The 13,078-nt window shown below is 35.6% G+C and overlaps 1 protein-coding gene across 4 annotated transcripts in view; it reads left to right on the top strand.

Moving 5' to 3' along the window:
- LOC136041733 (protein TANC2-like) overlaps window positions 1-13,078 on the top strand; it is a 281,477-nt gene that overhangs the window by 177,322 nt on the left and 91,077 nt on the right. For all 4 annotated transcript variants that reach the window (XM_065726482.1, XM_065726481.1, XM_065726480.1 and 1 more), the window contains one exon: window positions 4,287-4,411. In XM_065726482.1, the coding sequence (XP_065582554.1) occupies window positions 4,287-4,411 (125 nt within the window). The remainder of the gene's footprint in view (window positions 1-4,286; window positions 4,412-13,078) is intronic.

Below are 13,078 nucleotides of genomic sequence, written 5' to 3'. Positions count from 1 at the left end.
GGCCTATAAAAGCGATCTAGACAGGTCAGAACTTTGAGAAAATTCATTAAAAGCTTCAATTTTTGGAAAAAAATTGATGTGGATGACGTCATATTTATGAATACATTCAAAAAGCACACGTACGTTATATTTGCCTTAGTGATGTTTGTATCGTTTTTAGTGTCTATGATGCAGCCAAAATTGCACAAGAAACAAATAGCTGACAAGAAAAGTCATGATTGACGTCATATTTATGATCATGTTTCAATAGAATAAGTTATATCTCTCCCTCTCACCCCAGGAATGAAAGTATCGTTTTTACATCTATGACCCATACGCACATAACGAAAGGAACATAGCTAAGTATAAAATACCAAGTGTAATTAGTCTATTTACAAGAGGCGTTTTAAGTTGTTATATAATGCCTAGAGTAGGCTGAGCAAGTAAAGAGAGTAATTATAATGCCTAGAGGACAAATGTCACCGGACCTGACGAATCCGAGAGCCTAAGGTAAAGGGTATTGAAGACAAAAGTCTCAAGTAATGATAAACAAAAATGAAGATACAGCCAGAATATTTGTGTTAGCGAAAATTACAAGTCAAAAACAAAAGTGAAGAACAAATAAATATCCGATTCGAAGATAATCGCCAGCAAGAATTAAAACAAGTCGAAACAAAGTGAACATTAAAGACATTTTATCTTAGTTCTAAGTTCCGAATCTCTAAAGCTACTATATAAACAGGAAAAATATTTATAATGTTTAATCAAAAATTAAAATTTTTTAATTCAAAATAAAGAAATACCTCAAAATTTTAAAAGAAGTTTTGATTTCTGTAAGGTTAAATCCACTTGTTGTATAAAAAGGACAATAAATGTTATCTTATCTTAGTTCTCAGTCCCGTCCCGTATTTGTGTGGAAATCTTTAGAGAGTAAGTGACGACCTAAAACAGGCCAAACCAATGCACGTGGAAATTGTGGAGATGGTAACGTAATTTGAACATGTAAGCAGGCATCTCCAAATGATTTACCTCTGTTTCCTACTCTTTTCTCGGGAAAATAGAGGGCTCCACAGTGTAATGTTGAAGGGTTTCATTACTTGTAACTAACATTTGTTTGTCATCTGATAGATCTTAAAGGAGGTTATTCGAACTGCAGTCATCGCGCCATAACCTTGAAGCACTAGTCCTACAATTATGTTGACAACATTATTTTTGAGAATGGTCATATTGCGTGTCCTTGAGTATACAATCTGTTGTTGCAGCTATTTATGAACCTCCACAAGAGAATAGTCGAAGTAATGGGAATCTGTTTAAAAATCCTTTTGAGCAAACTGTTTTCGAAATTGCAAAGTGGCTTGCACTACAGAGAGTGGGATGAATTTTTGCGGATCTATCCGTGTATGATTCATTAAAAGGAACGTTGAATAATTTCCGAAATAAAGATACTTTTTTTCTATCTGCACAAGAATGTTGTATAGCTGGAAAATTGCAAGCGAAACATCCAAACTCTTTTAAATATTCATCACAAGGAAAATTTGGGTCTAAATTCGTAACTGTCTGTCTCATGAGAAATTATGAACATTAAATTCACTTGGGAGGATTTCAAGCGTCCAACTAGTGTGTGTCTTAGCGAAAGTAAGAAATTATCATTTAAGTTAAGGGGGCGTAGAACTTGCTCATGTTAAGGAGTCTATCAAGGACCTTCTTGTGCCTGGTGTTTATTTTATGTGTACAGATAAGTATTACAATAACGTTCCAAAGATTGCTAATTCATTCCGTGTCAAATATTCCTTCCTAGATATCCTTGTGGCAACTCCCTTTGAGCCAATCTATACTTTTCACATTCCACGTCGTTTGTGTCTCATCGAATATAGGCCAAATATGACCGTCTTTCAAATTTTGCTTTATCTGAAGCATTATTTGCGGTAGTTTAACACTGACGATTTCTTACAAGCTGTGTCAGATTTTATTTTTTCAATTTTTGATTTTAAATTGTTTTCTTGATTTTGTCCCTATTAAAGAGCATATCAACCAAATTATATAGTTTTCACTGGAGCGAAAATCCTGTGAAGGTTCTGTTGATGTCATACTTTCTCTATACTTATTAGGACATTTCTTGTTTTTTAGGGCGGAAACTATCGTATTTCCTAAGTCTTAGTATAAGTTTGCATGATACTTTGCGTTTAATAAAAGAAAACTCCTTAATTTTCATCCTAATTAGTTAAGTTTTCATAAGAAAATTCTTGAGGTCTGTATTTAGACATTTCGAAAACTAATACGAAGGGGCTTCCACTTTCTAAAATTTAGTATACATGATGACACGTAGCACTCGGGTAGAAATATGCCATTCATGGTGAAAATATACCACGTGCTTGAAAAAGTGGCGCTCTGAGAGGCACATCAGGTATTAGAGTGAGCAACCCCTTTAGATTAATGCCAAATCATTGTTTTGTATTTATTATTCGGTAACTTATCATCGAGAAGCAGCTTGTAATTTATCTAATCAGGGGTGTCAATTAAAAGGGAATAGGGTGCCACCCCTGTTCGCCATCTTTAGGTTCAAAAACACCAATTTTGGAATTCTAATAAAATAAAATCGAAAAAACAAATCGTCCCCGCCCTAGATTTTCAAAAATATGTTTTTGTTTCTTCGTTGGAAAAATCGTAGAAAATATTCACTTACCCCTCCTATCTTTATGTGAATTAGCACCCCTGTATCTAATGTGGGGTAAAACGACGGCAATAATTCGAAAGGTTCTAAGTTATGCAGCATATTTTCTACAGGACAGTGGAAAAACTAAACAATGTGCGAATTTGTCTATTGTTATTTTGAAGCAGGTTTTTTTTTGTACAAGAAACATTTGCTCGTGCATCTTACATACGAAAGAAAACGATTTTGATATCACGAGCACAAAATTTTAAACTACTTTGTGACTCAAAAAGGGAGACAACGAATTTCCTCAAATACTAACTTGCAAATATCTTGTAGCCCAAAAAGTCGCGAGAAAAATAATAATGTTTTCAACATTAATTTGTTTTAGGCACTACTTCTACTGCTAACAACCCACGGCAGCACCAAACCGCCTGAGGCCAACACAGATACGTACTCTCCTCCTCCATCCCTATTTATTCAAAGCCTTCCTTTTTACACTATTTTTTTTTTAGACTGTTACATTATATTTGTTTTACACTATATATGTTATATACTTAATGTTTATTTTAGACAGGTTTCGTTCAAAGGTACCAAATCAGTTTTAGGAAGAACGCTGACTGACTATTAAGAGTATGGATGACTTATGATAAGAGTGGGAGGAGCTGGAGCTAGTGTCAAAATAGTCACCAAGGCCATCTAACGTTTGGTGTCTTTTATTTCACTTCATTATTAATTTTTTGGAAGGGGGTAAGTTTTTTAAAGGGTGATATCTACCAATACAAGTTTATAAACTTCGGGTTTGCTATAGTTTATTTCTTTCTTTCAATAAAACCTTTTTTTCTTCTTCTTCTTGGTATTTTTCTATACTCCGCAATTGTGTTTTTCTAGAATCAGAGATCAGATACTTATTACTTCACTATTTGTCTTATTTGTCTTATTTTTACACTAAATAGATGTTAAGGAACGCCAAACACTTGTTGGTGCTGACAGTTTTTTTCTCAACACTAGCGCCAATTCCCTCTCCTGTAAGTTACCTATACTGTTTGGACTGATTGATAAAGAGTTGGAACTCTAATTTTCGCGAGAGCAAAAGAAATCTGCTTTTGTGTCCTTTTGCACTTGGTTTTGGTCAACTCAAGTTTCAAATTTCAACAAAGTTTTTCCGTTTTTTTTTTTGTTTTCTTTTTTTCCAAAAAATAAGTTTATAATCATTTCAGTTCCAATTTCTGCTCGTTTTAAGTTTGAATGTGGCTCCTTGTTTCAGTTGAAAAATTTTTTTTTGTTTAAATTCCATCATTAAAAGTACTGCTTTATTATTATTCACAGTGTTTCTGCACTTGTTTTCATGGCTAGATGATTTTTTTTTCTTTGTATATAGTATTTTCTTGGCTATTCTTAAAACCAAACTTATATCAATGTAGATATCTCAGATTTTGATTCAAACTTAAATATCAATGAAAATTATCCATGTTTTTGGTAAAATTCCAACTTACCCAAAAATAAAGAATAAAATAGGCATTGGACTGACTGATAAGAGCTGGAACTCTAATGATCTCGAGAAAAAAGAAATCTACTTTTGTGTTTTTTTTTGGTCAACTAAAAGTTTTTCTTTCTTGTCTTTTTTTCCAAAAAATAAATGTTATTATTATTTCAGTTCCACCCTCCTCAAGGCCGACTAGAATGGAGGATAGCATATACTCGGCTCGACCTTCTCCTAGTCAAATTACTGAAGTTCTCCGAAGTATTGCATCTAAAATTGTCGCCTATCACTTCTGTCAGGTAAGTAAACCAAGAATTACAAAATTTCTGGTGCGTCGTTTCAAACTTTTTTTGTGTATACTATTAACTATATTATTTGTATTACTGCTGTTATTATATCATGATATAACCATGTTATAACTATATTAATTACATATTTTTATTGTATTGTACACATCATATTTGTGTTTTATTTTGAAATTTCATATTTAGGTTATGTTATTAGTTAAATTGTTTACATGTTTCTGATTAATTTTTGTGTATATTGTTCATTAGTATCGGGGACCGAACTTTGCTCGGCTAAAAGAAAGACGGTTTTATCATCTCTTTGACGATTAACTTAAAAAAAAAGTTTTTCCGGAAGTAAAGAGCAAACTTGAAACTTAAAACGGACAAAATTATTACTTCGCAGCCTATCTAATATATATCAATAAGACTAGTATAAATAAAACAACTTATTATGTTTCTATATGTTTCTAGGATTATAGAAAACTAGCGCTTTACTGAAAACACAACATCAAAGTATGAAAAACAGGAATTTTGATTTGGGAGTCAAAAGTGACTATGTAGCTTGACAACTTCTTTTAATAGCCGCAAAGTCATTGAACAGCATACATTGATATTGGATTGATTTATCAGGTATCATTTTGGTCTCGGCAGCTATAATGGCAATAGTGAGTAATATTAAATTGTAAAAAATATGCTTCAGTATTATTTGAAATGAAGATCAAATAAGACATAATATGATTTCCTGAAAACTGGCTATTTCCCTCTATACAGCCGTGAATTTCAAGCTATGATACAAATTCTAAAGCTAGTCTATAGTCCTAATGCTATTACGATGGCTTTACTCAGAACGTTTCTACAAACTAATCACGACATTTCCTTTTCAGAACCAAACATTTCCTTTTCAGAGAGTTTTATCCTCCTGCTTATGCTTAATTCTCTCCACCTTCAGAGGTCTCTAGTTTCAGTCAGCAGACAATTTATCAAAAATATTAAGGGGCTTGGAGGAGGAAACAAAACAAAGTCTTGACTTATCTAGTTTTTTTTATACTAGAAAAGTATAGTATGCCAATTTTGAGCGAAAATTATTGTACGGTTTTCGGGGGAAAAATTTGACATTTATGTACAATTCTTGCTTGTTTAATAGTATTGTATTGTATTGTAGTAATAGTATTGCTTGTATTGCTTGTAGTAATAGTATTGCTTGTTTAATAGTATTACATTACTTCTACTACTACTAATACTACTACTAATAATAATAACTCACTGCAGCACCAAGCCGCCTGAGGCCAACACAGCTACGCACGCTCCTCCTCCAACCTAATCTATTCAAAGCCTCCCTCTACACCCTCCCAGGAAGTTCCCATTTCCTTTAAATCTTTATTTATGACATCCTCCTAACCCAGGCAAGGACGGCCTGCTTTCCGTGTAGCCCCAGACGGTTGGCCTAAAAGGACAATCTTCGGTAATTTGTCATACTTAATCCGTAGAACATGGCCTAGGCATCTCAACCTTTCTTTCATTATAGCCCTAGAAAGCCGGATTTAACCACATTTTTCGTACAACCTACTGTTTGAAATACGGTCAGTCAGTCGGGTACCCAGAATAATCCGTAGGCAATTTCTCTGGAAAACATCTAGTAAATTGTCATCTACTTTTCGGAGCGCCCATGCTTCAGAGCCATATTTGACCACTGTCATCACTGTAGCTTCAGTTATTCTAATCTTGGTTTGTAGACTTATCTTTCTATTCTTCCAAACTTTTTTTAACTGTTAAAAAACACCCTGAGCCTTAGCTATTCTACTTTTAACATCTTCACTGCTCCCGCCATCTTTGCTAATAATACTACCAAGGTAACTGAAGCTCTCAGCCTGATCAATCTTTTCGTTACCTAATGTCACCTGTTCATCTTCACTTATTCTCCTAGCCTTAGTGACTTAGTCTTCTTAACATTAATTGTCAAGCCTATTTTAGCACCGTGAACTCGCAAAACCTCTAAAAATTCATTCATTTTGCTCACACTTTCATCTAATATGCTTAAATCATCAGCATAATCTAAGTCCAGGAGCGTTTTTCCTCCCAATTTGATTCCGTGGTCTCCAATTTCCTTTCCTTTACTAATTACATTAGTTGTATATTACTAATTAAATTACTATTGTTACATGTTTTTTATTATATTTACATTCAAACTCTTACATCTTATATTTACACTTTGATTTATTTTTCTTTGGTCTTTTATTTGGAGCGGGGGAGATTCCCGGAGGTCCAAATGCCCAGTCACCCTATGCTCGTCCATGCGGCAATTGATTCTTCGGTGTTTTATTTAGAAGAACCTACAAAGAGAAATACGCCTTTTTCTCATTTGAGAATAACTTTCAGTTAAATAGTAATTACTATTGGCAGCCGTAATTCTGTTTGGAAAACATAGCCATTTTAAAATAGCTATGCTTGTGCAGCTCTTTGTTCCAAATAATTTACTTTGAAAGCCAAGACCAGTAATTTGATAAAGTCATTATTTTAAGGTACATTGCACTATCATAGGAGGTCCTCTTAACAGCTTGTCTGACAGTATGCACTGATGTTAATGGGCTAAAACAAGCTATTGAAAATTTTGCGAAATTGTTCGTGACAAGAAGAAATCCTTATTTGACAAACTAGCCTTATGAGAAAATGGTGCCAAGGATATACGGTGGCGTCAATCCACGAGAATATAGGGGTGTGGGTATTTTCATAATATAGAGGGTGTAAATTCATCATTTTTTTTAATTTTGTCAATGAAAATACCAAAATGAGTATTTTTAAAAGTTTAGGGGGCACATGCCCCTGCCTCTCTTCATTGATCCCACTGAGGGTATAGATGGGATTCCTATGGGGTGAGGCGGAGGGAACAATAATTGCACAGATCCGCATTGCGGTGTCCGCATTTCAAAGGGGTTATATCCTCTTTCTTGCAATTATGTACAGGAGAAAAAAACAAATGACTTGGAACAATAATTAACCAAATCTTTATACGGTTAAGCAATTAAGGTGCAGAAATGTTTAAACCATACACCATTGCTGCACATTCGGAAAGTACACCTGACACCAGAGTAATATATCTTACTAGCTGTTGGGGTGGCGCTTCGCGCCACCCCAACACCTAGTTGGTGGGGCGCTTCGCGCCCCCCCAAGCCCTCCCGCGCGCGTAAGTCGTTACGCGCCATATTAGTTACGCGCCATTGTAGTTGTGTCCCTGTGTCCCACCTGTGAATAGAGATAGATATAAATATATGTTTTTAACTACGTAAAACATGCGAATATACAACATTCTTCGCTGTCCCATTGTCTGTGCATATAAATAGATTGTCAGGTTTACTGACTCTTGAACATGCAACATATAATTGTCCATGGGAAAAACAATCCGTATTCAGATCTATACCTCATTATTCTAATGATGTGTCCCTGTGTCCCGGTCGTCATTTATATTCCCTGTGTCCCGGTCGTCATTTGTGTCCCGGTGTCCCAGTTTGTAATTTCTCTTTGAGTGTCCTGGTCGTCATTTATATTCCCTGTGTCCCGGTGTCCCGGTCGTCATTTGTGTCCCGGTGTCCCGGTCTGTAATTTCTATTCGAACAATCCCTGTGTCTCGGTCGTCATTTATATATCCCGCCTGTGCCCCCGGCGTCCCCGTTGTAGTTGTGTCCCTGTGTCCCGGTCGTCATTTATATTCCCTGTGTCCCGGTCGTGATTTGTGTCCGGGTGTCCCAGTCTGTAATTTCTCTTTGAGGTTCCCGGTCGTCACTTATATTCCCTCTGTCTCGGTCTAATGACGTCACCGTCAAAGCAAAAATGACGACAACTAATTTCATGACGTCAGCCGACACAGAAACATGACGTCACCTGATCCACAGATCCACAGACAGACAACTTATTTTTATATATATAGATATGTAGCAAGTAGTTCGAAGTAACGAACTGTAAATAAGGAACGACGCGACTCAATAGTAAGGGAAAAAACGGAATTTTGATACTAATAGAAATTTTGATACGCAAAAAACGGATGCAAAATATAAATGATATTTTATATCAATATAAATAATACCTATATAATTTTTAAATATATAAATAGATAAACGGATGAAAATATAAATAATATCTATATAATTTTTAAATATATAAATGGATAAACGGATGAAAATACAAATAATATTTATATTTTTGATACAAAAATACAAATTTTGTTACGTAAAAAACGGAATATTGATACTAGTAGGTATATCAAAAGAATTGGCTTGTTATGCTGATTCTAAAAATATAAAGTTCACCAAGTTTAGTTTTACTCATCAAAGGCTACGAGCCTGAGAAAATTTGCCTGATTTCCGAAAAATGAGAAATATTTCTTAACATTTCAGGAATCTTAATGAAAACCACACCATCCGATTCAGTGTTAGGGAACCTATACTATACTACACTATACTTATACTATATATATATACTAGCTGTTGGGGTGGCGCTTCGCGCCACCCCAACACCTAGTTGGTGGGGGTGCTTCGCGCCCCCCCAAGCCCCCCCGCGCGCGTAAGTCGTTACGCGCCATATTAGTTACGCGCCATTGTAGTTGTGTCCCTATGTCCCACCTGTGAATATAGATATATATATATATATATATATATATATATATATATATATATATATATATATATATATATATATATATATATATATATATATATATATATATATATATATATATATATATATATATATATATATATATATATATATATATATATATATATATATATATATATATATATATATATATATATACTAGCTGTTGGGGTGGCGCTTCGCGCCACCCCAACACCTAGTTGGTGGGGCGCTTCGCGCCCCCCCAAGCCCCCCCGCGCGCGTAAGTCGTTACGCGCCATATTAGTTACGCGCCATTGTAGTTGTGTCCCTGTGTCCCACCTGTGAATAGAGATAGATATAAATATATGTTTTTAACTACGTAAAACATGCGAATATACAACATTCTTCGCTGTCCCATTGTCTGTGCATATAAATAGATTGTCAGGTTTACTGACTCTTGAACATGCAACATATAATTGTCCATGGGAAAAACAATCCGTATTCAGATCTATACCTCTTTATTCTAATGATGTGTCCCTGTGTCCCGGTCGTCATTTATATTCCCTGTGTCCCGGTCGTCATTTGTGTCCCGGTGTCCCAGTTTGTAATTTCTCTTTGAGTGTCCCGGTCGTCATTTATATTCCCTGTGTCCCGGTGTCCCGGTCGTCATTTGTGTCCCGGTCTGCAATTTCTATTCGAACAATCCCTGTGTCCCGGTCGTCATTTATATATCCCGCCTGTGCCCCCGGCGTCCCCGTTGTAGTTGTGTCCCTGTGTCCCGGTCGTCATTTATATTCCCTGTGTCCCGGTCGTGATTTGTGTCCGGGTGTCCCAGTCTGTAATTTCTCTTTGAGGTTCCCGGTCGTCACTTATATTCCCTCTGTCTCGGTCTAATGACGTCACCGTCAAAGCAAAAATGACGACAACTAATTTCATGACGTCAGCCGACACAGAAACATGACGTCACCTGATCCACAGACAGACAGACAGACAACTTATTTTTATATATATAGATATATATATATATATATATATATATATATATATATATATATATATATATATATATATATATATATATATATATATATATATATATATGTTTTTAACTACGTAAAACTTGCGTAAAACATTCTTTGCTGTCCCATTGTCTGTGCATATAAATAGATTGTCAGGTTTTGCGACTCTTGAACCTGCAACATATAATGGTCCATGGGAAAACAATCCATATTCAGATCTATACCTCATGATTCTAATGATTGCCCTTGAGCTTTGTTGATGGTGATTGCTAATCGACCATTCCCTGTGTTGCCGTCGTCAATTATATATCCCCCTGTGCCCCCGGGGTCCTTGTTGTAGTTGTGTCCCTGTGTCCCGGTCGTCATTTATATTCCCTGTGTCCCGGTCGTCATTTGTGTCCCAGTGTCCCAGTCTGTGATTTCTCTTTGAGTGTCCCAGGCGTCATTTATATTCCTTGTGTCCCGGTCTGTATATACATTCGTTTTTGAATTGGTCTTTTTTTTAGTTTTTTACCTTTTTTTAGTTTTTTTAGTTATACCTCATGATTCTAATGACTACCCTTGAGCTTTGTTGATGGTTATTGCTAATGGAACATTCCCTGTGTCCCGTCGCCACCCCAACACCTAGTTGGTGGGGGCGCTTCGCGCCCCCCCCAAGCCCCCCCGCGCGCGTAAGTCGTTACGCGCCATATTAGTTACGCGCCATTGTAGTTGTGTCCCTATGTCCCACCTGTGAATATAGATATATATATATATATATATATATATATATATATATATATATATATATATATATATATATATATATATATATATATATATATGGTTTTAACTACGTAAAACTTGCGAATATACAACATTCTTTGCTGTCCCATTGTCTTTGCATATAAATAGATTGTCAGGTTTACCGACTCTTGAACATGCAACATATAATGGTCCATGGGAAAACAATCTGTATTCAGATCTATACCTCATGATTCTAATGATTGCCCTTGAGCTTTGTTGATGGTGATTGCTAATCGACCATTCCCTGTCCCGGTGTCCCGGTCGTCATTTACATCCCCCTGTTTCCCCCGGTGTCCCCGTTGTAGTTGTGTCCCTGTGTCCCGGTCGTCATTTATATTCCCTGTGTCCCGGTCGTCATTTGTATCCCGGTGTCCCGGTCTGTATATACATTCGTTTTTTAGTTTTGTTTTTCTCCTTTATTTTTTTCCTTTTTTTTTTCTTTTTTAGCTTATTTAGATTTTTAGATTTTTTAGTTTTTTTATTAGTTTTTAGTTTTTTTTCTTTTTAGTTTTTTTGTCCCGGTCGTCATTTATATCCTCCTGTTTCCCCCGGTGTCCCCGTTGTAGTTGTGTCCCTGTGTCCCGGTCGTCATTTATATTCCCTGTGTCCCGGTCGTCATTTGTATCCCGGTGTACCGGTCTGTATATACATTCGTTTTTTAGTTTTGTTTTTCTCCTTTATTTTTTTCATTTTTTTTTCTTTTTTAGTTTATTTAGATTTTTAGATTTTTTAGTTTTTTTATTAGTTTTTAGTTTTTTTTCTTTTTAGTTTTTTTGTAGTTTTTAACTTCTTTTTAGTTTTGTTAATTTTTTTTTTACTTATGTCCTGGTCGTCATTTATACTCCCTGTGTCCCGGTGCTTTGTTGATTGCTAATCGAACATTCCTTTTGTCCTGGTCGCTTTCTCATTTTTAGATTTTTCAGTTTTTTCCTTTTTTTTAGTTTTTTTTAGTTTTTAGTTTTTTTAGTTTTTTACCTTTTTTTAGTTTTTTTAGTTTTTTTAGTTTTTTAGCTTTTTTATTTTTTTTATTAGTTTTTAGTTTTTTTTGTAGTTTTTGCCTTTTTTTAGTTTTTTTAGTTTTTTAGCTTTTTTATTAGTTTTTAGTTTTTTTTGTAGTTTTTGCCTTTTTTTAGTTTTTTTAGTTTTTTAGCTTTTTTATTTTTTTTATTAGTTTTTAGTTTTTTTTGTAGTTTTTGCCTTTTTTTTAGTTTTTTCAGTTTTGACGTCACCTGATCCAGTTTTTTCAGGTGACGTCACCTGATCCATCCACAGACAGACAGACAGACAACTTATTTTTATATATATAGATATATATATATATATATACTAGCTGTTGGGGTGGCGCTTCGCGCCACCCCAACACCTAGTTGGTGGGGGCGCTTCGCGCCCCCCCCCAAGCCCCCCCGCGCGCGTAAGTCGTTACGCGCCATAATAGTTACGCGCCATTGTAGTTGTGTCCCTGTGTCCCACCTGTGAATATAGATAGATATATATATATGGTTTTAACTACGTAAAACTTGCGAATATACAACATTCTTTGCTGTCCCATTGTCTTTGCATATAAATAGATTGTCAGGTTTACCGACTCTTGAACATGCAACATATAATGGTCCATGGGAAAACAATCTGTATTCAGATCTATACCTCATGATTCTAATGATTGCCCTTGAGCTTTGTTGATGGTGATTGCTAATCGACCATTCCCTGTCCCGGTGTCCCGGTCGTCATTTACATCCCCCTGTTTCCCCCGGTGTCCCTGTTGTAGTTGTGTCCCTGTGTCCCGGTCGTCATTTATATTCCCTGTGTCCCGGGTCCCGGTCGTCATTTGTATCCCGGTGTCCCGGTCTGTATATACATTCGTTTTTTAGTTTTGTTTTTCTCCTTTATTTTTTTCCTTTTTTTTTCTTTTTTAGCTTATTTAGATTTTTAGATTTTTTAGTTTTTTTATTAGTTTTTAGTTTTTTTTTCTTTTTAGTTTTTTTGTCCCGGTCGTCATTTATATCCCCCTGTTTCCCCCGGTGTCCCCGTTGTAGTTGTGTCCCTGTGTCCCGGTCGTCATTTATATTCCCTGTGTCCCGGTCGTCATTTGTATCCCGGTGTACCGGTCTGTATATACATTCGTTTTTTAGTTTTGTTTTTCTCCTTTATTTTTTTCCTTTTTTTTTCTTTTTTAGTTTATTTAGATTTTTAGATTTTTTAGTTTTGTCCTGGTCGTCATTTATACTCCCTGTGTCCCGGTGCTTTGTTGATTGCTAATCGAACATTC

This window comes from Artemia franciscana, unplaced genomic scaffold (genome assembly GCF_032884065.1).
Source record: "Artemia franciscana unplaced genomic scaffold, ASM3288406v1 PGA_scaffold_36, whole genome shotgun sequence".
Classification (NCBI taxonomy): Eukaryota; Metazoa; Arthropoda; class Branchiopoda; order Anostraca; family Artemiidae; genus Artemia; species Artemia franciscana.
The sequence above is the reverse complement of the archived record's forward strand: the minus strand, read 5'-3'. Positions and strand labels throughout refer to the sequence as shown.